The sequence below is a fragment of the Herpailurus yagouaroundi genome, unplaced genomic scaffold (genome assembly GCF_014898765.1).
Source record: "Herpailurus yagouaroundi ecotype Mexico unplaced genomic scaffold, PumYag 162, whole genome shotgun sequence".
In the NCBI taxonomy this organism is placed as follows: Eukaryota; Metazoa; Chordata; class Mammalia; order Carnivora; family Felidae; genus Herpailurus; species Herpailurus yagouaroundi.
Window position 1 is genome coordinate 72,417,948 of NW_024412403.1, and position 23,169 is coordinate 72,441,116.

At 55.4% G+C, this 23,169-nt stretch overlaps 1 protein-coding gene across 17 annotated transcripts in view; it reads right to left on the reverse strand.

Annotated features, from left to right (window-relative positions):
- Nucleotides 1–728: 728 nt before the first annotated feature.
- Nucleotides 729–23,169, reverse strand: part of TNK2 (tyrosine kinase non receptor 2) — a 43,973-nt gene continuing 21,532 nt past the window's right edge. For 4 of the 17 annotated variants that reach the window (XM_040484827.1, XM_040484828.1, XM_040484824.1 and 1 more), the window contains exons 2-16: nt 20,258–20,438; nt 19,155–19,225; nt 16,999–17,220; nt 15,610–15,762; nt 14,817–15,094; nt 13,264–13,390; nt 12,705–12,851; nt 12,526–12,620; nt 7,397–7,591; nt 5,911–6,002; nt 5,214–5,336; nt 3,205–4,559; nt 3,007–3,102; nt 2,713–2,840; nt 729–1,540 (exon numbers count right to left, since the gene is read on the reverse strand). In XM_040484827.1, coding sequence (XP_040340761.1) covers nt 1,534–1,540; nt 2,713–2,840; nt 3,007–3,102; nt 3,205–4,559; nt 5,214–5,336; nt 5,911–6,002; nt 7,397–7,591; nt 12,526–12,620; nt 12,705–12,851; nt 13,264–13,390; nt 14,817–15,094; nt 15,610–15,762; nt 16,999–17,220; nt 19,155–19,225; nt 20,258–20,420 — 3,252 coding nt within the window. In that variant the 5' untranslated portion in view covers nt 20,421–20,438 and the 3' untranslated portion in view covers nt 729–1,533. The other 13 variants (XM_040484822.1, XM_040484826.1, XM_040484833.1 and 10 more) reach the window with 9 other exon arrangements.

Genomic DNA, 23,169 nt, shown 5'->3' on the forward strand with positions numbered 1-23,169 from the left:
TGCTGGAATGAGCTCCTCCGTGGAGAGCAATTCAGCAACACCCATCACTACTGCACATACTCTTGGACTCAGGAGTTCCACTCCTGGGAACTCATCCTTCAGACTGACCTGCAGGTGCAAAATAATCCATATACGCCATTTATTGCATCAACGGTTATAATTGCAAAGGACTGGAAACAGCCCAAGGGGCCTGGTTAAGCAGACTATGGTACATCCACACACCCAGGCACCCCTGAACAAGAATGGGGACACTCTTTCAGTATGGCCATGGAACCCTTCAGAATGTACTGTGAAAAAAACCAGACAAGAAGGCAGCCTCTGGGGAGGGGAGGTGGCGGCTGGGGCAGTAGACTTCACTGAGGACTCTTCAACACCTTTTGAATTTTGAACCATATGAAATATTCAGAAAAACAAAATACATATTGAAGCTTTCCTCCATTATTAAAGGTTCTGGCTTAGCTCTAACTAGGTGAGTTATCGTACATGCTCTCTCCTGCAGTATATATGGCCTTATAGAACTCTCGAGCAAAACCATGGAGACAGAGTCAGTGACTACATCAGCAGGGGCTCTGCCCCTCTGCCAGGGTCACCCGGGGCCCGCACTTCCTCCCTCTGTCCACAGGTGGCACCAGGATGACTGCCACCCTGGACAGATGGTGGTGGCCTGGGAAGCCCCGCGGCCTCAGGCTGCTGACCAAGAGTCAAAGAAACAGGCAGTCACAAGTAAGTAACATAAAATAGAAACTAACTTTATTTCTCTGGAAGAAGCAGGTATCCATAGCTGGGGCAGCAACTTTGGCGACACAGGCTGGTAGGAAAACACAGAACAGCACAGGGGAGGAGCTGGGTCAAAGAGGAAGCACTGGTATCCCTCCAGGGCAGCTGCCCCCTTGGTCTCCTTCCAACCCTGGGGCCTTGGGCCCTGGTCCCTGCCAGAGAACAATCTGGCACCCTCGCTCTGCTTCCTGAGCCACTCAGGGCTATTTCCAGGCACAAGATCCTAAGACCAGCCTAGTCCCATAACATATCCATGGTGAGGCCACAAGTCACATTCTCTCCGACACCCTAACTGCCCTCCAGGGGATCCCTGGAGAAGGGCCCTACCCTGGGAGGGCTTGCTGGGTGCTGGTCCACCTTTCTGTGTGGCCAACACATCCTCCCTGCATGAGTCAAGCCCTGCTTCCCCACTGTCAGAGCATGGAAACACACTCCGGCCACAGGCCCAACCAGCGGCTGGAGCCAGAAGCAGGTCAGCTGCAGGGCCTGCTGAGGCGGCCACCAGGCCTGCCTTCGTGGGGTTCCTTCCCACCCCTTGGCTAAGGGCACCAAGAGCTGATCCAAAGTTGCAGGGACAGCACTGGGTGAGGGAGGGACAGCAAGGCGGGGCTCCCAGTCTCCCGCTGCCTTGGCTTTGCTCTGCCACGGCAAGTGGCAGCAGGTCCTCCAGGCCTGGGCAGGTCTTCTCCCCACCCTTGTCAGATGGACAGGCTCAAGTGATTCCTTCAGGGCAGACCCTCTGGCTCTTCAGACATCTCAGCGCCTAAAGGATGGGAAACAAAGAGAAAGCCCCTCTATCAATACAGGGGCTGATTCAACAGAGTGTCTAGAGTGCGTGGGCATAAGAGGGCCTCTTGATGGTGGGCTAATCGGTTGAAAAGTCAGCAATGATTTTGGAACTTATCATCCTGGGATGCCTTTTTCTCTTTAATTAAAAAAAAAGAGAGAACAGCACTACTGAGGATTAGACTATCAGAGGGCAATAGGCACGGTAAAGCCTACGTTTCTTTGGATGCAAATTAGTAAGAATCACCACAAGTTAACAGCTGACACTCGGTGATGGTGTCCCATGTGCCACACTTGCTGTGTGGTTCGACAGATGCATCCCTCGTTTCTTCTAGTCATTTCTATGAGGTAGATACTGTCATTTGTACAGATTTTTTCCCCCCTAGGTTATCTCTACTGCCAATGTGGAGCTAAAACTCACAACCCCGAGATCGTACTCTCTACTGAGCCAGCCGGGCCCTCGTTAGTACACGTTTTACAGATGAGGATGGAGAGGTCGGGAAACATGCCCAAGCGGACTCCGTCCCTGAGCAGAAGGCTGGGCTCTAATTGCAGCTATCTGCTACCAGGGCCCACCAGCTCCAAAACCCCCCACCCACCAGCGTCCCTCCGAGGACAATGCTGGGATCTACCCATAGCTCTACCTCCGACTTGATACAATTCTCATTTATGATGTATATATTTACATTTATACTACAGATCATTTGTATCATTTATTACATGTCCACATATACATTTTTAACAGGAAAGTAATGGGATTACTTTTGGTTAAGCGTTCCATTAAAATGGCATTAAAACTTTAAACTGAAATACGAAATGGAGAGGTGAGAAATATATTGAAATCACTGAGCCCTAAACTGCTGCTCCCTGACGCAGGTTCAAGGGTGCTGTGTGGGGTTAGGAAGCAAGCCTCCACAAGGGGAGAGGCTCCAGTGCCCTCTCTTTACTTATTAGTTCTTTTGCACCAAGTGGCTACAAAGTCTAAATGCACTGAGGAGAAACTGTTTTCACCCAGAACTGCCTGCATCCCAGGGTGGGGGCTGCCTTCCCTCCTCCCAGCTGGGCAGCCCTGTGTCTCCTGGCCCTGCGAGGCCCTCGAGGCGTGGGGCTCTCTTCTAGCGGGGTATGCTCCCCGAGGGGCTCACTCACTTGTGGTGGGCGGGGCCGCAGGAGCCCAGGAGGTGGCAGCCTGCCTGCTCGAGGTTCCAGTCACACATCTCCAGCACCTTGTGGCACTCGCTTCGCGGCCGCAGACCCAACCCAAAGAGCTGCTCCACCTGAGGAGCAGAGGGTGGTGCCATGGGACACACTGGGGCTGAAGGGTAGGGGTAGGGGCAGAGGAGAGCCAGAGGCAGGATGGTAGGGAGGGGCAAAAGGAGGTGAGAGCGGCAGAACCAGTCTTCAGGGTCCCTGAAAGCCAGAGTGGGCAGGAGGTGGTGGTACCTTCAGATACTGGGCAGCCCTCTGCACGCTCCAGCTGTGACTCTGCAGGGCCGCCTGGCACTCCTCTGTGGTCACCCCATGCACCATGGCCTGCAGCTGGGCACACCCACCCACCTACCCATCAGCACCACTTGGGCCCATTCCTCCCGGGCCCTTGGGCCCCTGCCCCTCCAACCAGCGGCCAGGCCCGGTACTCACCATCTGGATCTTGTCTGTCGGTCGTCCAGCCTCTGGCCCGTCCCCAGGGCAGCCCCTCTGTGGCAGCCGTGCAGTGGCCCTCAGGGCTGGTGGCCGGACCCCTGGGTTACTGTTGTTGGTGGAGAAGTTGGCCTTGGGGTCTGGGGCAGCCTGGGGCATTGGTCGAACAGTGGCAGTGGGGGCGGCAGGGGCTGGGGTGCTGGGTGGGGGCAGCAGCAGGGGCACAGGCAAGGGGGCCGGCTCTTCAGGGCTTTGGGCCTCACGCAGGAAGCGCTGGTAGCGTTCCAGGTAGGGTGGGCGCTCGGGCAACAGGTAATAGTGGGTGTTGCTGACCTTCTTGCCATCACGGACGATGGGTAGGATGCAGGGACCAGCCCGTGGGCCGGGTGCCTGGATCACTTGTGGTGTAGCATACTTGGGGTCTGAGGCAAAGCTCTGGGTGGTGGGCATGGTCTTCCCAGGTGAGCTTGAGAGCCGGGGTGGCAGTGGGGAGCTTACAGGTGGTACCAGGGGGCTAGGGGTCCTCGAGCCTTGAGGGGACAGGGGCTCCCGGGGAGGCACCCGGGGAGGGGAGGCAGGTCCAGGCCACCGCCCTATCTCCTCCTCACCTGAGGGGGCTGGAGACAGCTCACCACGTGGGCGAGTGGGCCTCGGGGGGATGGGCACCCGGGGGGGCACCTGGGGCTTGTCCTCACCCGCTGGGACTGGGTCAGGTGAAGGGACCAGGGAGCCAGCCGGGACCCGCAGCTGCCGCATGCACTCCTGCTGCAGCGCCTGGAAGATCTGCGCGGTCTGGGCCGAGCTGGGCGGCTTGCTCCCACCCTGGGGTGGGAGGAACAGATTGTCCTCCAGGGGAGGGAGGAGCTGCGCCTGCTCAGGCACAAAGGCATAATTGGTTTCACCCTGGCTGGGCCCAGCACAGACCCCTGCAGCCACCAGGGTGCTGTTGATGGAGCAGACTTCAAAGTCGTCCTCATCCTGGGCCACATCGTCGTAGGCAGGAGGCGGGGGCAGCGGGCGGGCATCCCAGTCCACCACAGGTGTGGGATGCAGGGGCCGGGGCAGTGCCCGAGTGGGGCTCTGCGGTGGAGTCTTGTCCAGCAAGGAGCAGGCATCCATGGCCAGCTGTGCCAGTGAGGGTGCACAGGGCCGGGGGGCGGGGACGACAGGCTCCTCGCCGAAGTCAATGAGTGTGACCTCGCTCCCGCCGCCACGCCCTGCCTTGGTGCCCGGCACCCGAGCTGAGGGCTTCGCCAGCCACAGCCCACGGGTCAGGCCTGGTTTCCGGAGGCCCAGCCTCTTGAAGTCGCTGGACAGAGGGTCCTGGTCCTCACTCACTGGGTCGTAGGTTGGCTCTAGGATAGAGAGGGAGATCCTAACGAGAAGGCAGTGTCAGGGGGATGGGAAGAAAGACAAGTGTCTTCCACCAACTCCCCACTCCTAATGCCCCCAGAGGTTAGCCCTCAGCTGCCAAAATTCTCAAGGCACACCAACCCTATTCACACGGGAGGACAGGACCTGCTCTGGACGCCATGAGCTCTCCACACAGACTAATGAGCCCCTGCCTCCATCTCAGCTAGAGCAAGCAACACCCCACACCTGCCTGCCTAATACCCCAACACACAAGACCCCAGGTATCCCGGGCTCCTGGGCCTGGTTGGTAATCCCTTGTCCCCACTCCGTTATGGCACACAGCACACCACTAGTGCAGGCAGTGGGCTATGGGCAATCCTCCACCATTAAAGGCAACAGGAGCTGTCCTTGGAAGAGCACAGAGCTCCTGACTAGCCACCACGAAAGCCCAGATACAGCCTCTGCAGGCCCCAAAGGGAGTGGAGCAGGGCCAGGTGACGGTGGAGTGGGGGGACCAGGACCACACAATTGCTCCAGGAGCCCAGGTGTTTGCAAGGCGGGGGAGAGGCAGGCATGCTGGGCCAGGTCAGCGGCACGAGCTCACAGCACACATCCCACCTCCCCTCCCGCCCGGCCAGCCCACCAGGGCTCTGTACCTTTCAGAAGGAGAGGAGGAATGAGAGGAGAGAGGGGGCAGGGGCAGGGGCCAAGGCATCGAGAGCAGCCCCACTTACTCTGAGCGAAGATGGCAGGCTGAGGTGGGCGAGGTGGAGGCTCCCCTGCAAGAAAGGCCATGCGGAGAGTAGAAGGGACAGAGCGGGAGAGACAGAGGACGGGGGAGGGAAGACAGCCAGACAAGAGGGCAGAGTGTGGAGAGAGACAGAGAGAGGGCAGTGAATAGGAGTGAGTGGACATACACACCCAAGAGCAATGGGAAGCAATGGGGTGGCAGGATGGGGAAAAACGGGTTCCGGAACAACAGGCACAGGATCCGGGAGATGGATGAGGCTCCTGGCCAACATGAAGCCCGTGGGGTGGTTTTGGCTTGGGAGAGGACAGCAGGATTAGGCGGGGGGTGAGGAAAGCCAGGATCTGAGCACAGTGGGAAGGAGGGAGGAGGGAAGCTGAGGTGGGCAGGCCAACACAGGACAGCCGAGGATGCCCACCTCGGCGGATACAGCTGCTTCTCATCTTCCACCCCACACCCAGCCGGAGCCGGGTCACAGCTGTCCCCCGGCAGCCCTGGCCCAACTGTCCCAGAGCCAGAACAGCCAGCTCAGAGTGCCTGCACAAGACAGTGCCTTTTCCTGGGCAGCTGATGAACTAGGGGGCACTGGGGAGCCAGGCTCTTACTTTTCACCCTTCCTAGATGTTGGGTGGGTCGGGAGGTGCTCAGTTCCACGCTCAGCAGGTCAGGAGGGTCCATGGGGTTTCCCAGGTACAGTCTGTGGGGAGAGAACCGGGTCAGACGGTGGGGGCTGGGGGAAGGGTGTGAAGTGGTGACGGTCGTGGGGAACCTCAGGAGGAGATGCCCGGGGTCAGGCAGAGAACAAAACCCTGAGTGCATGTAGGGGACCATCTTGTCCAAGCCCTGCACAGACTTGGGTCTGGAGCACAGGACGTGCGATTCCCTGAAGACCGTACTCAGGGAGGGTGTCATGGAGAGAGGGCAAAGACAGAACTGACTGCAGGGTGAAAGGCTTGTACTGAAGGGGCTCCAACAATACCCTACAAAAGCAGAGCTGGCCCTCCATGACCGCCATGGCACCCCAACCCACGTCTAGCAGCCACCTGCTGGCACACTCTCTTCTGTCCTGCCGGGCCCGCTCCCCTGTCGGGGTCCGTAGGAGGCACCCTTCTGCCCCGCTGCCAGGTGGGAGAGGGGCTGGGCCACTTGCCTTGCTCCCGATTCACCCTCTCAAACCCTGTGCTGACTGTCAGGCCTTGGGACTTAGTCACTGAGCTGATGAAAGCCTGGAAGAATGGGGCTGGGCTGGCCGCAGCACGCCAGGAGCAGGGCAGAGGGTGCCGGGCCACCTTCTGGAGGGCGTCTACACACCTCGCCCCAATTCCCACAGGCCCGTGCTGGCTCACACCAGCTGCTCTCCCAGGGCTTCGGGTTCTGGTGTGTGGGGGCAAGAGGGCAGGCCTGCTTCACTGTGCCTCTCAGGGCAGAACCGAATGTCAGGAGAAGTCAGAGGAGAAAGGGCTGCCTCAAAGCCTCCTGGGGCCAGCAGAGAGGCATGAAGCCTGGGCTGAGGAGCTGCCAGGTGGCTCGCTGGGGTAGGGCACCCAGGAAGTGACTAATTCTTCTCCTCTGTGTCCTCCGCAGAGGACAGGTCCCCAGTGACCTCATCCTTTCACTTAAAGGAGACTGAACCCCCTGCCAGGTAGAGAGTGAGCATGCAGGGGCGGGGGGTGTTGCCAAACCTTCCTCCTGGGCTTTCCCCACAGGGAGCTCTTTCTCTGGGCCCCCAGCTCACCCCCTGGCACCTGTGCACACCCCAGGGCTTAACCCAGCAGGCTCCATCTCCCAGACTCTACACAAACACTAGGGGGCATGACAGAAACCCTCCTGCTGAACTCATTCCAGAGGCTGTTCTCAAGTCCATGTTCCTAAGGTTGGTGTTCTGGGGGGGGGTTCCACCAAACAGAAGTGTGCCTCTATCCTCTGAAGCTCCTAACCTCAGTTCTGCCTACAGGGAACAGCTTTCAGGCAATAAGAGACCCTCTGCCCTATTGTTGTGACAAGGACCTTGGCAGTGAGAGCCTGCATGCCCAGGGAGGAGCTGCTGACTCTGGAGCCACAAGTGACCCCCACCCCCACAAATGCACTCACTCATCAATCTTGTCAGGGAAGCCCCAGCAGTGGCGGGGGTCACTGTCGCCATGTCCCGTGTGGATGAAGCTATTCTGCAGGGGTTGGCTGATGTCCTGGGCTGAAAGGCCAGCCACGGAGGTCACCACGTTGCGAGGAAAGGGTCCCACACACAGTGTCCGGGTGTTCTGTCCACGCCACCAGTAATTCTCAGCCCTGCTCAACAGAGATGACATGGTGAACACCAGGGTGTGTGAGGTGGCCCCAGGAAGTGGGACCCTTTTCATTCCAAGCTCTCTCCAGTCAGAATATATCTGACTATCTTGGCAGGAGGGGACCCAAGGGCTATGGCTCTGAGACCAGGCTGGTCTGTCATCAGCCTGCCTGCCCCGCGACCTGTCACTCTCCCAGTACAGGGCCTGTCTGTTTATACACACCTTACCCTAAGACACTTAGGTGGGTCAGACAACCTTTTCCGACAGTTTACAAATAAGCAGATAGGTTACAAATAAGTGACAGGACTTGCCTACAGTTCCCAGACAGATCATAGCAGACTCAGGATTCAAATTTGGCTGTTAGTCTCCAGCTACCACCCTTCCTATAAATCTGCCTTGCCTCCCTCCTCCCTGGCAAGGCCTGTACCCCTACCCTCTGGCCACCTGACCTTGCTATTCAGCCCAGTTCCCGGGCATCCTGAGCTGCAGGGGCCAAGGGAACACCATGGCCTTAGCACTGGGCTTGGAGCCAAGCCCCCCAACCACACTCTGTCTCCTGCATGCAGCCCCTTGTGAATTTGGAAGCACTGCAAGCAACCCACGCCTTCCCATCACCAGTTTTTGTATCTCCAGTGTCTTCCACCACCTCTAGGCAGGGCTGTGGGACCTGTGCCCTTAACCCCGGTCATCTCCTGGGGAGTTCTACTCTTGTCTTAAATAAGGGGTCTATAAGGGGACCCAGCCTCCCAGTGCGGCTGGACTGTGGGACCACCCCCCCCCCACTCTGATCTCAGACACAGAACCTCTACTGACGTAGCCTAAGCCTGAGCCTGGGGTGGGGGTTGGGGTAGGATGGTGCCCTCCTGCACACTTCAAGTGGCAGGATGCAGCTCCTTTGTCTGCCACTAGGATCGCTCACACCAGATGACATGGGCAGAATCTGAGCTAAGGCAGAGGTAGTGCAGCCTCATGCCGCTGTGGTGGACACATGCACACACCCAGTCAACACCCACCTGGGCAGCCAGGAGCATCAAGGTCTCCTCCAAACTGGAGCCAGACCACAGGGACCAAGGGCAGATGGAGGCTGAGCTCCTGGACCCTCCTCCATGAGGTGACATGGCCCGTTGGGGCAGCACGACCTCAATCAGCCTGCTCTGGAGATCACAAGTCAAACCCCATGAGCACAGCAGTGCTTGGGAAGCCAAGAGGTGGGGCGGCAGAGGGCTGGGAGCCCAGCCTCCCCATAAACAGGGCCGCTGACCAGCCTACCACCAGACACAGCAGCCCTGTGATTATACCCTGCCCTAGGGTGGGAAGGGCAGGAAAGGAAGCAAGAAGAGAGGACAACACCCAGGAAGGGACAAAGCCCATCGGAAAACAGCAGGGCTGTTCCGAGAAGAGAACGTCCCCTAGCACCCCAGTCCCAAGAACTGGCTGAGGTCGAGAGCCTCCCATGAAGCAGGGTGAAGAGGGATGCCTGACACCAGGGGACCCCCTGCTGCTCTCTGCCCACCCCCACCCCTGCACCCAACGGCTCCCTGGGTTCTGCGTACCCCTTTACAGACCTTCTAAACACCAACCCCAGGCTGGACATTGGACTCTGCTCTCCACACCTCTTCAGAGGTGCTCATTAACCTGGGTGAGAGAGGTAACCGAGGCAGAGAGATAGTTCAAAGTAGGATGGAAGCATGTCCAAGGCCAGTTCCACCCTGTGACCCTGTCTTCCCTGTGTCGACCTTGAGCAAGGCCAGACTGGCAGGTCACTCCCTCCACCCCCTTCCTTTCGCCAGCACAGCCGAACACACAGGGGCTCCTTTGGACCCACTTCTGAGAGTGAGAGATGCCAACCCACCTCCCTTTATTATAGGTATGGCCGAGGCAAGAGCCTCCAGGACTGCTGGGAGTCCCGACATCACTTCCCAAAAGATCTGTGCTACTAGGGGAGGGGAGCTGGAGGGCAGGGCAAGTGTAAGACAGACACCCTCGGAAGCAGCATCCTCTCGACAAGGCTCAAATGTAAGTCTTGAGATGGCCAATGCTATATCGTGCTGCCTACCTGTGCCCCTCTGAGAATCAGTAGGGCCGAAGTACCAGCAGCTCAGAGAGGCCGCCCTCCCCACCCTCCTGTACTGGCCACACCCGCTCCCCCTCCTTGAACAGGCCAGAGTCTCCATAGCAATGGGAGGGCTAGGCCTACCATGGGCAGACACTGCAGTGAGGACAGAAGTCCCTGGGGGAACAGGAGAAGGGGCCAGCACCTCCAGCACGAACTCTCTATTTCCTGATACCTGTCAGTATCCTGGGACAAGTACAAAGTGGAGTGGCACCTGGGAAGCCAAGGCCTGAGCTGAGAACAAGCCCTGTTCTATTTGGGACCAGCTTCTGGAAATCTCAGACCTCTGTCCCACTCCTGGTCTAAAGTAGTCCAGAAATGGCTGATAAATGTTGCTTGAATATTCTGCTCAAAACCCCACCCCACTCACTTCTCTCTGAGAGACCCAGGCAGCCCCTGGTTTTGGGAGACAGCCTAGGCCCTTGCATCCCCCTCCCCTACCTACCACTGGGAGCAGAGGCTCCAGGGACCAGGCCAGACCAGGCCAAGGCCCAGAAGATGGACTTCAAAACCTCTGTCTCCCTTCTCTAGATCTATAAAAATGGAACATGAAACAGCTGCCAGCCATCCTAATTTCCAAGTAAGAACCCATGGAAAAGACCCAAGTCATCATTTGTCCTTCCATCTAGACAGTACCTCACAGGCTCAGCAAAACATCTAGGTGTCCTGTCTCTGCCCACCGCCTGCTACCCCGAGAAACACTGAGCCTACAGAACCAATCAGAGCCAGGGACAAGGGGGCTCTCAGACTCCACTTGGAAACAAACACTGGCACAGCTTCCGCAAGAGGAGTCCAAGGCTGACAGATGAGCAGAAACAGAGCAGAGAGCCAGGCTAAGAGGAGACACAGAAACAGAGACCCACACGTACAAGCCCAGACCCAAAAAGACACACACGAACAGAGAGCCCCTCCACTAGGAGACATGGAGACAGAGTCAGCCAAACAAACATAGAGACATCTGGGCACTGAAAAAACAAGGGGGCAGAGTTAAAGCTCTGGTACCATCCGCATACAGGCCTACCCCCAAAGCCTCACCAGCTGTTGTGGCCTCCTGCCCCTCACCTCCCACCTCCTGAGCAGCTCCAGGAACCAAGAGCAGGCGCTGTGGTCCAAGTCGGCCGTGGCCCTGGAGGAGGAGCCCAGCAAGCCCACACTGGCAGGCAGCTGCGGAGCCAGCAGCCCAGGCCAACCGGAGGCTGCGACGCAAGGGCAGGGCAGGGCACGACCACAGTGCCTCCCAAGAGGAGCGGCTCCCCTGGGGCCCCACCTGTTGCCCGCCTAGCTCTGGTGGTAACCCAGGGTGCCAGCTCCAGAGACACACACCCCAGGAACACAAGAAGCAACTGAGTCACCCGCTGGGGACCACTGGGTCCCCACTGAGAGCAAGGGATGGGGGAGGTAAAGACCTGAGGGCTACGGTGCACAAGATGGGTCAGGTTCAAGTCCTCCTGCTCTTGTAGGTAGGAATGGATATAGGTCCAGACTTCTGAATTAACACCCTGCCATGCCCCTCTAGACAGGCCCTCACCCTAATCTTCCTATTTCTGGAATGCTCCCCAGTCCCTTGTCTGGCTCCTCAGCCCCAAACCCACAGACTGTCTTCCTTCCTGTCCCCTGAGCCTCTCTCCATCTAAAAGCTTTCTGCTTTCGCTTACCACCAACTCCCCAAACTTCACCCCCACAACTTGTTGGTTTGTCATTCATATTCTCAGACTGGGCCCAAAGGCTAGGCAAGCCCTGGCCTGGGGAAGAGGTGCTGGGGCCACAGTGAGGGTAGGTCATGTTCCTCCACAACCAGCTTGGGCTCCAGGGCCTACCCTATCACTCTGACCAAACGCAGAAGCTCTCCCCTCTCACCAACACCCCATGAGGCACAGACTGAATGAACTAAAGGCCCCAGACCCCCAGACCTGAAGCCCAGGTAGAAAGGGCTCTGTAGGAAGCGAACCCTGTCCTCATCCCTGCCTGGCTCTGAGTCAGAGGAGCTGGGAGCACAGGGGATTTCCTCTGCCTTGCTCCTCTTCCTGGTCCTCCATGCTTACCCCCTACCCCAAAGGCACCTCGACCCCGCCCTGCCCCAACCAGTTCCTCGGCAGCCCTGGGGATCAGATAACAGAGGGTGGGGTGAGTGGTGGGTAGGGCCTCCTTAGCAGAAGGGCTTGAAGGGGGGCTACAGGTAGGAGACATGACTCAGGAGATGCTGCCTGGAGGCAGAGACGTGTGTCCCAGGTGTCTGGGCAGGGGCGGGTAAGGAATGGGGACTGGGGACAAAGGAGCCCAGGTGGGCAGCCCAGCAGAAAATGGAGGGGAGCCCCAGGAGGCGACAGTGGGGCTCAGTGGGAGGGCAGAGGCTGCCAGGAAGAGGGTGGGGCTGCTTTGGGGTTCTGACAGGTACCCAGCCGGGTAGTCTAGAGTCCCTGTCCTGGGAGGAGGTGGGAAGGGAAGAAAGACAGGATGAGAGGAATGTTCAGGAGTTCCAGAGTCCCTAGTTGTGGCCCCAGGGCCAAGGCTGAGCCACTTCCTTCGCCTCACCATATCGGCAGTTTGGCTCTGACCCACACAGCCAGGGCTGGAGCCGAGTGGGAAAAGGTTTCGTGAAAGGGTGGTGCTAGGCAGGGAAAATCCCTCTTAGCAGCAGCATCTGGTACTTAACCCCAGGCACTCAAGACTGGACCCGGGCCTGTCCTCCCCTTACTGCACAGCTCAGGCTCCCCACAGCCTGTGTTGCCATGGGAACCTTGGAGGCAGAAGAGCTCTCAGCCAGCAGGCCCCTCCACCCTGCACCCTTCAAGGCAGTGTAGGCGCAGCCTCATGCTCCCTACCTTCCCTCGATGACGGTGATGACGTCATTCATCTGGATGTGCAGCTTGTCTGGCTCCTCAAAGTCCTGAAGCGCCCTCATGTCAGTGGGCTGGGCCTGGGGGCGGAGACCCGTCACTGCCCACCCTGGGACTAACCCCTGCTGGGATACCTCAGCCCCCATGGGCGGACCAGCCCTCACCTCCAGCAGGAAGTCCCGCAGGGCCACAAAGGTGGGTCTGTCCTCTGGCTTGTGAGCCCAGCACTGAACCATGACATTGTAGATATCCTGTGGGCAGTCCTCAGGCCGCGGCAGACGTTCCCCCTCCTTGTCAATCTTATGCAGAATCTGGCAGTGGGGTGGTGCGGTTTGAGCACAAGCAGAGCACCCAGCTCTTCACTTCCCACCTTCCCTCCAGCCCATGGAACAACTGGAGCTGTGGGCTGCCATGCCTGCACCCCAAAGAAAAGGTCTGTTTCCAGGAGCCTATCCCTGGGCCTCTGACCCTTATCCCCTGGCTGGGGCCTCTGGATAGGTGGCTATTACAAGGGAAAAGAATGTGAGCAAGCCCCAGTCTGCCCCTCTCCTGACCACTGGAGGCTCTTCTCTTTGTTCAACTATTTGAGAGGTCATGCAGACACCGGGCAAGGGGGACAGGAACTCCAGCAAATAAGAGCTAGTTCCAACAGGGCCAGGTTGGGAACCAGGAATCAAATCAACCCCCACCCATCCTGTAGGGAGCACATCTCCAGCCACTCACCTGACTGCCATTGAGGCCAATCCAGGGCTCCTGGCCATAGGTGAACATCTCCCACAATGTTACCCCAAACATCCAGGTGTCACTGGCATGGGAGAAGGTACGTGTCTTCAGGCTCTCGGGAGCACACCTGGCAGAGGCAGGGGTCAAAAAGAAGGCCCCTCAGAGCACACCCACCCACATCAGCCCAATGGACAGAACATATTCATTCAACAAACGTGTTGTTACCCTGTGTGCCAGGCTCAACAGCAGGTACTGGGACACGTGCAAAGTGAACAGGGACAGGACATGTTGACTATGGGGTGCACAGATGGAGAAAATCATCTATGTTCATGTCTTTATTCACATGAAGCCTGGGGTAGGAAGAGGGTGAAATTCCCAGGTCAGGGAAGCCAGGAGGTCAGAGGCTACAGGAGTTGGTGAGGGGATAAGATCTCAAGCTGTTTTCTAATTGTGGTGGGAGGATGACAATTTCCGGATTTGGGGCAGGATCCTGGGATTTGGGTCATTTCAGCAGGAAGGTGTGGGTGGGAAATTTGGATAGGGTCTGGGGAAGAACCAAAACGGGTGGAAATAGTTACACTCACTTCACCCAAACATCACACACTCCCTCCGGGACTCCCTTTTAGGTGAGGAAGAGAAATGTCACTGCAGTGAGGCCAGCAAAGGGGTATTCCGGGGTGGGGTGAGGTACAGAGCGACGGGGAAGCTGACCGAATGGAGTATCAAAGACTCTCTCCCGGGACTGGAGAGCTGGCCCTGCCACTCAAAGGGGGTGGGACCCAGGGACAGTCACTCAAGATCTCTAAAGCCTCACGGTCCTCATCTGTGAAATGCGAGTAACAATAATCTGCTTATTTCACAGTGCTATGATAAGGGGACCTTATAATTTACTATCCAAACCAGGATGCTTGGGTGTGAAGGAGGTGCTACTAATTACTCCAGAACAACAGGCATAACGTAATCTGAAATGTATGGTCACTCTACATCTAAAATCAGTTATTAGTTAGGGTGACCATGCATCCTGGGTGAGAAGGGTGCTCTGGCAAGAACTAGATCTACTTCTCCTGCCCCAAAACAAGGAGACTACACTCCTCTGGGTGCCTCCAAAGCCAGTGGACCACGATGGTGTCAGCACAGGATGAGTTCACACAGGAGCTAGGGTAGGGCCAGGTAGCACCTCAGTGTGCAGGTAAACATCCCTGGTCAGTCTACAAGGCCCAATATGGTCTGGCCCTGCCTGCAGCTAGCTCTACCTGAAACATACTTGCCAACCAGTCTGCCTGGCGAACTTCTGGTATTTCAGAAGCTTAATACGGAGTCCTATAGGATGCCTTTTTGAACTCCCGCAGCACTTATCCCCGTGCACCACAGTACCTGGTACATGGGCCCAGAGAATTCCTGGATGAATGAGTGAATGGACTGCGCACAAGAAGGGCATCCCAGACCCAGAGAAGACAAAGGCTGTTGTGGTTACAGAAGGCCTGGAAACTCTGAGGCCCAAGAGGGGTAGGACGGGGTCCAGGCCCTGTGAGCTGGCAGCACCTGTCCCTCACCAGGCAAAGGGCACCTTGCGATGCTCTTGCATGACATAGTGGTCGTCATTCTGGGGTAGTGCACGCATCAACCCGAAGTCCCCAATCTTGACCAGGTCACGGGTGGCCAACAGCAGATTTCGGGCAGCCAGGTCACGGTGAATAAAGCGCTTGGACTCTAGGTAGCCCATGCCCTCAGCCACCTGCACGGCGTAGCGGCTCAGAGTTCCCAGGAGGAAGTGGCCCTGGTGCTTGCGCAGCCGGTCCAACAACGATCCCAGCGGCGCCAGCTCTGTCACCTGAGGCCACGGAGGAGGCAGGAGGAATAAGCGTGGCTGAGCCCTGCCCCTCCCTCAGTGCCCCAAGCTGGATGCTCCTTCCTGGCCTGCCCTCGGGGGACCTCTGAGAGTTCTACAGCTTCCCAAGCCTCTCCCTCCAGGTAACGTGGGAACCTGAGGCCCGAGAGAAGCAACCCACAGAGGCTCAGATTAGAATTTCTAAAAACGAAACTCTAAAAAAAATAATAATAATAAAAATAAAAAATAAAAAATAAAAAATAAACCCCAGGGCCAGTCCCTCCTGTGAGTGCGACTCTCTGTCAATGAGCACAAACAAAATCCAAAGACAGACATGGGCTCCAGCGGACACAGTACCAGGCTGGGCCCCCTAGGAGCCAGTCTGCCACATCAGGTGGGGGACCAAAGCATCTTTGTCAGGATGGAGGGAGTAACCACCACACAGGCAGGAGGAGGGGCAGATCTGGGGGGCCCAGAGACCCTGCTTGAGCACCCTGCCCTCTGCCCACAGCACTCACCATCTTCATGGGTGGCGTGAGCACCACACCATAAAGACGAATGAGGTTTCGATGGTCCAGGGAATGCATGGCATTAACCTCCCGGATAAAGTCATCCATGGCCTCTGGCTGGCTTAGCACATCAGGCTTCAGGCACTTCACAGCCACACTCACCTGCCCAGAGTGGGGAGCAGAAGTCAGGACAGGTCCCAGGCCCCAACACTCTGAGCCAAACTGTCCCTCCCTCCAACTCAGCCCAAATATCCCTGCCTCAGATCTGCTCATCTGGATGGATGAGCATGTATGTCACAGGTGTCTGTGGGTTGGCTGGGAGAGGGCAGCCCTCCCTTGGGCCTCTCCTTCCTGGGGGAACGTCCAGATTAAACAGCAACCATAAAATAAGAGATGATCAGTATGATGACAGAATATTAAAATCTTGTAATAAGATGGAATATTAAAATATTTTTGGTGTTGAAGGAAAATGCTGTAAATATAATGACAAGAAACTAATCTATAGTGACAGAAATCAGAATAGTGCTTCCCTTGGATAAAGAGGATACTCAGGAGAAGAGGCAGGAGGGAGCCTTCTGGGTGCTGGAACTGCTCTTAATCATGATCTGGGCAGTGGTCACATAGGTCCGTGCATATGCAAAAATTCACTAAGCTGTCCACTCAAGAACTATGTGCTTTATTGTATACATGCTACCTATCTTTCTGGGGAAAATGTTTAGAATACCAAGATGAAAAGGCAAGGTTTTAAAAGTTGCATTCAAAATTTGTATCTTCACCAAATTCACCAAAATACCTGGGGTGAAAAAAAGCAGAAATGCTAACTCTGCTTCCCCTGAGTGAGGGGATTACAAACAATTGTTTTTTCTTATTTTTTAAAAAGTTTTCAAACTTTTACAGTAAGTAAATTATTTTCATAATTGAAAAAAGAAACAGAGGTGTCTAATTAAACCTGAGCATGTATTCCAGAGGAAGCCCCTTTCTTTTTTTTTTTTTTAAAAAATTTTTTTTTTTTTTCAACATTTTATTTTATTTTTGGGACAGAGAGAGACAGAGCATGAACAGGGGAGGGGCAGAGAGAGGGAGACATAGAATCGGAAACAGGCTCCAGGCTCCGAGCCATCAGCCCAGAGCCTGACGCGGGGCCCGAACTCCCGGACCGCGAGATCGTGACCTGGCTGAAGTCGGACGCTTAACCGACTGCGCCACCCAGGCGCCCCAGGAAGCCCCTTTCTGATCTGTGCCCAGCCACACACACCACCATCCCAGCAGAGGGGAAAGATCTGCCTCAGAGGGTAGAGTCGGGGAAGGCTAGGGTGGAGGGAGAGTGGGGATGGACTCTGCCAGAGTCTCTTAGAGGCCTGTCCCTCTGGCACGCCCCACATGACCCAGAAAGCTTACCGTCTTCCCCGAGGGGGCGTCCCACTCGCCCCTGCGCACCACGCCAAAGGAGCCATCTCCTAGCTTCTCAAAGAGATGCAGGTCCTTCTCCCCAATGAGGCACGTGAGGCTCTGCAAGGGCCCCTCCCCTGCTGGGCCCCCTGGAGTGGGCGAGGTCTTCCGGAAGGTGCTCTGAGAGTGATGAGGAGGGAACTCAGCCTCCAGTCGCTTTCCACTGAACACCTGTTTGAAGGCAGCCAGGGGCCAGATGGAACTCTGAGATCCCAGAGCCAGTCACTCAGTCCGGCCCACAGGATCCTCGGCTAGGCCTCGAGAGAGGTCCTGGCTTTGCCAAACTGCCAGGGGGCAGCCTGGCTGGAGGCCCACCCACCCCCCACCTCCAGATCACACCCTCAAACAGGAACCCACAGTCTCAGTGTGGCCTCAGAGTATGTGCCAGAAATGGACTGACAGGCATGTAGCTCATGACTGCCATAGCCCCACACCCAGCTGTAGGGTCAGGGACAGCCTAAAGCCACTCCAGACCCATCTTGTGCACCACCTGTCCCTCCCTATCCCCCTACCCAGCACAGACTCGGGCCCCTAACCAGAGCAGATGGGCAGGAGCCTGAGGGGCCCTCCACAAACACCTCCCTGTCCATTTTTAGCCTTGGCCCCTTCTCTGGGTTGCCCATTTGGCGCTGTCTGTCTCCACCCTCCCTGGGGAGCTGACTGCCCTTCATCCTGCCAGGGGAGAGGATAATTTGAGCCTGAGGTTGGACCGTGAATGTGTGCGGGGTGGGGGTGGGGGGGTATGTGCAGATGAAGCAAGGTCTTGCTGGGGAAAGGCCTGGGAAGACAGCTGGGCTTCTGGAGGAGCTAGAGCTGAGAGCTGGGAAACGAAGACTGGAGGTGACTCTGTGACCTGGGATGCGGAGGGAAGGGGTCAAAGGTCAAGGGACAGGAGGAAGGAGACCCTGAGTAGCACAGTTGGCCCCATTAGTCTGACTGGGGCTTCCGAAGCCTTGGCCTCAGGCTGCAGACTCTGTCCAGTTGGGCCCCTGCCCCTCAAAGGCTGGCAGAACCTTGTCCATATGGGGTAGGCGCGTTTCCAATCTGAGAGCCTCTTCTAGCCACTGCTCCGTCCTTCATCCTAGTAACTGAAATCTCTTATGTTTGTAAGCAGTGTTCAGCTAACAAGGCCCTTCACAGCCTTTATCTCCAGGGACCTTTTCCGCCGCCCCGTGAGGGGAGCTGGGCACAAGTGCCACCACCACGGTTTTACTGAAGACATGCCTCAAGTCTGGAGAGGTTCGCTGACTGACCTGAAGACCTCCTGCATGGTGGTCCAAGATCCCCAAACCCTGGCACACCGCACAGCTCCTCCCTCCTACCTTCACCCGCCCGACAAACTCAACCTTCCCTAAAACCTGGGCAAGGGACCAGGACAGTGTCCCCAGAAAAGGCCACAGGCTCCCAAGAGACAGCCCCTTTGCCAGATCGCAGCCAGGAAATCTCTGCTGCCCAATCCTAGTCCAGCTGTTCTGCCCTGCCCACCCCCCATCCCAGCCCTGAGGCCAGAAGTGGGGAGGGAAGGCCCCTGGCTGGTTCACTTCCTCTCGCATTGTCTTCCAGACAATGGGCAAAGTTCCACTGAGTCAGACCAGGGACTCACCACTCCACAGACCCAAATTAGGGCAAAGGGAAAGGGGGGCAGATTGTGGGGAAGGAAGTGGTCAGCAGGGCCAGATGACCAGAGAAACCCTCTGCAGACTAGGGAGGGCAGGGGGCGGGGGAGGGAAGCAAGGCAAAGATGTGCTAGGTCCAGACAGTCCCCACCACTCTGTCCTGGACACTGGCCCCAACACTCAGACTGAGCAAGGGCTCAAGTTACGGCACACTTGTCAACGGGTGCCTGCTCCACACCCAGCGCCACTGCACAGCGGGAGGGGAGGTAAAGCCATTGCCGCACACAGGCTACTCACGTGCCATCTCTGGTGGAGACAGACACTTAGCTGGGTGGTCCTACAAGTACCCTGCCCGGTAAGACCTTGGAGGAGGGAGGTCTGTACAAAATACAAGATCATACCTGCCTGGGAATGGGGGAGTTTCCTAGGACTAACATCAGAGCTGGGCCTGCAAGGCTGCCCACCCCATCTCGTTCCTCATTCACGCACCTTGCTCATCCAAGACTTGCGTTTGCACATGGCCTTTCTCCTCTTCACAGCCTCCCACAATCGCCGCTGTCCTGCAGAGAAAAAAGGGGAATCAAATGCTGTTAAGGTAGTTCACAGCCCCCAGGGCCCCCACTTGCATGCTTCCTTGGTCCCCCTGGGGTGGGCCCACCACTAGATACTGCCCAGCACAATGACACCAAGGGAACAGACCATTCTAACCAACCAGGGGCCATAGTTAGCCAGATGGTCACAGCATTCCACTTCTAGGCAGTGGTTCTCAAACTAGATGGAGGTGTTTAACCACCAAAATTGAACAGCAGTGGTCTTTTTCCAACCCTCAAGGGGGAAAAAAAGGCAATGTGTAGGATTTACCCAATTTTGTGTTTTTCTCCCGTAAAATTTTATTGTTACTAGCATCAGATACCAACTAAACTATCCAATCCCAAAGTAGTCTATGTCAGTGTCTAATTTAGCACATTATTACTTATTCAGCTATTTTAAGTTGAATATACTAATAAGTTTCTAATGCTCTACAAGGAATACCATGGCTTCTAGGTGCTATGATCACTACTTTTAGGATAAAAACTTATAGAACATATTTTTGTGCATGGGAAAGAGACAGAATGAGTTCAATTTAAAGCAGATCTTTGCGAGGGAGAGAGAAAAAGAGACAGATTAAGAGAAAATTTGCAAATCATCTGAGGGTTTTTAATCTTCTCTTCTCCATACAGATCTCTGGACATTGACCCCTCTGATGTTCAGAATGGTGAACAGAGCAGACTCAATGCCATGTTTATAAAGGAGGAGGAGATGGAGGAAATACATCCTACAAACGTCTGAACAAACCAAAAGCAGTATTTTTTCAATCCTGAGAATCCAGAGCTTTAAGTATGACTTCATTCTCCTCACACTCCAGTTTACCTTTACAACTGCTAACTGTTCTCATGCACTCACTGCGTGCAGCATCTACTGATGCAGCGAGAGTTCTCAGCTATGCCACCCCATGGAATAAGGAGGAGGGCTCTTCCAACTGGCAATCCTGAGGATAGAGGAGGTAAACGGTCAGTGGGGAAGCAACAAGCAAGGCCAATATCCCCACCTACCAGGCCGGCCCATGCCAATCTTCTCCAGGTCCTCATTCTTGACATACTCAAAATGGGACAGGCGGGTAACATTGAGGTCATCGCGGAGCCGCAGGAAGTACTGTTGTAGCTGCACCTCGGACAGCAGCTCCAGCAGCCAGCCCGTGCCCTCCTCGGGCTGCATGCTGCTGCTCCCCAGCCTCTGTGGGGAGGGAAGAATGGCTCAGGGACCAAGGGGTACAGGGAGGTGGCAGGGGACCCTGTCCTGAGTGTCCCAGGCTCACCCACATTCTACTAAACTGCTTCAAGGGAAGGACTCAAACCATGTTCTTGCTCCCCAAAACAAGTGTACAGAATGGCCTATACTCCTGTGCCCCTCTTCCTGCCAGCAACAAGGGTAGAATTAGGGCAACTGGAATACAGCCCAGGCCCTGGAGTCAGGGTCTTAAGCCCAAACTCTGTGACCTGTGGCTGAGTGATATGAGATCAACCTCTCTGCTTTCAGAGAGTCACAAGCCCTTTGAGAACAATGAAAACTATCGATTATGTTTCCAAGAAAACATACGCATTCTTACTCATGAAGTTTCCATTAAGAAATTGGGGGGTGGGGCGCCTGACTAGCTCAATCAGTCGAACATGCAACTCTTGATCTCAGGGTTTTGTATTGTAGAGATTACTTTAAAAATATTTTTAAAATATTTTAAAAAACAATTGGTGGGGGAGGGGTGCCTCCCCTCAGTCGATTAAGCATCCGACTTCAGCTAGGTCATGATCTCACGGTTCATGAGTTCAAGCCCTATGTCTGGCTCTGTGCAGACAGCTCAGAGCCTGGAGCCTGCTTCGGATTTTGTGTCTCCCTCTCTCTGCCCCTCCCCCACTCACACATTGTCTCTCTCTCTCAAAAATAAACAAACATTAAAAAAATAGAAAAAAAGGGGCGCCTGGGTGGCGCAGTCGGTTAAGCGTCCGACTTCAGCCAGGTCACGATCTCGCGGTCTGTGAGTTCGAGCCCCGCGTCAGGCTCTGGGCTGATGGCTCAGAGCCTGGAGCCTGTTTCAGATTCTGTGCCTCCCTCTCTCTCTGCCCCTCCCCCGTTCATGCTCTGTCTCTCTCTGTCCCAAAAATAAATAAACGTTGAAAAAAAAAAATAGAAAAAAAAAAAAAAACAATTGGAGGGGGGGTGCAGGGTCCCTTGAGACCTATCCATAGGCTCCTTGGACCTGGTGGACCCCAGGGAAAGAAAGCACTGTGGACTAGATGAGCTCTAGCTAAGTTTCACCCAATGCCTGACACCACCAGAGGCTGTCCCCTCACCATCCCACAGACCACTCAAGTGCCCTTAGAACCACAGTGAGTGGAAGACAAGAGGCAGGCAAAGGCTGGCTGGGGTCAGCTTTCAGATGCCAGCTCAAAGAGGCAGCCCTGCTTAGCTCCATCAACAGTTGTCACCATAGACTACTGCCCAATGTCATCAAAGCTTTTAATTTTTTCAAGAAATACTGGAAATCTGAATCTATATGTGAAATCTGACCACTAAAATTCTTTTTGAAAAGGTAATATATGCACATGGTAAGATATTCAAAAAGCACACAGGAGCCATAAAGTCTCATTCCCTGCCATACTGCACAGCCACCTAGCCCCCTGTCCCCAAAACCAGCTGCCATAAATGACTTTTACACATCCTTCCAGACTTTGTTTCGCCCCCCCACACACACATTTACCCATTACCCACACCATTCTGTTCCTTGTTTTCACTTAACATTACATCTTTCTCTTGACTTATTAATTATATCGACTAATTCAAGTTTGAAATACACACACACACACACACACACACACACACACACACACGCTGTGCAAGCCAAGCAAAACATATGTGCAGGCTATAATCAGCCAATAGGCCACCAGTGAGTGACCTCTGACCTACACTCTGTGCGGTCCAGAGAAAGAGGACAGGGCACCCATAACACAAAGCAGCCTGGCCCACCGGACACCAAGCCCATCCTTGTCCAAGTAAGACCCAACAGAGCTGAGAGCTTGTCCAGGCCGGCCCCTGACTTGTGTTCAATCCCCACGGAGGAAAACCCACAAGAAGGAAAAGGCCAGCTGCCCCTCGACACCCCACAAGTCAGAGGTGGCCTTGGCCTCCAGCTCTCAACACAGGCTCACCAAGAGAAGCCGGCGCTTGCAGCCCAGGCGGAGCATGAGCCTCCTGCCCCCACAGTTCCCAGCGGTGTTGCCAGCCTAGCAGCAGGACATCAGAGCTTCCCAGGCAGCTCAGGGCAACGCAAAGAGTGACAAACGGGAATGAGAAGCCCTCGGTTCAAACCCTGGCTCTTCCACCAAGGCAGCTGGGCCAGAGGGGGGTTTTTAAACTTCAAGCTGTGATCCTTTACCTAGATGGTTCCCATGAGGTCTGTGCAGCCTCCTAGGGGACATTCTTGGATGTTGGGGGGCCACTAGTGGCATTTAGTGGGTGACTGGGGGACAAGAATGTAAGTTATCCTGTAATGTGCAGGGGAGTCTCACACATTGTCCCAAATCCCACACAACTTAATTCGTGCGGGTGAAAAACTGGTTTATAAACATCTGAACCTAGAATCGAATTCCATCTTAACATGAGCAAAAATGTATTTTTTGGTTTTTAATACACACTGAATCTTCCTAGAACAGAACTATGGTGTAAAATGAGGGAACACTGACCTTTGCTTTGTTCAGAACTTAGCAAAAGTTGTTCACTAATCAGAAAAATGTCACTGAAGGCAACCTGCCCTTATTATTTCCAAACCCCACTCTCGGTCAGCACTTGTAGACGCTGCCTCCACGGTGGTCCTCCTAGAGGTGTTAGCACTGACTACCTCATCACGTCAGAGTGTACAGACATACCAGAATACATGAAATGCTATCATCACTTTCCTTTTATTTCTCCTTTA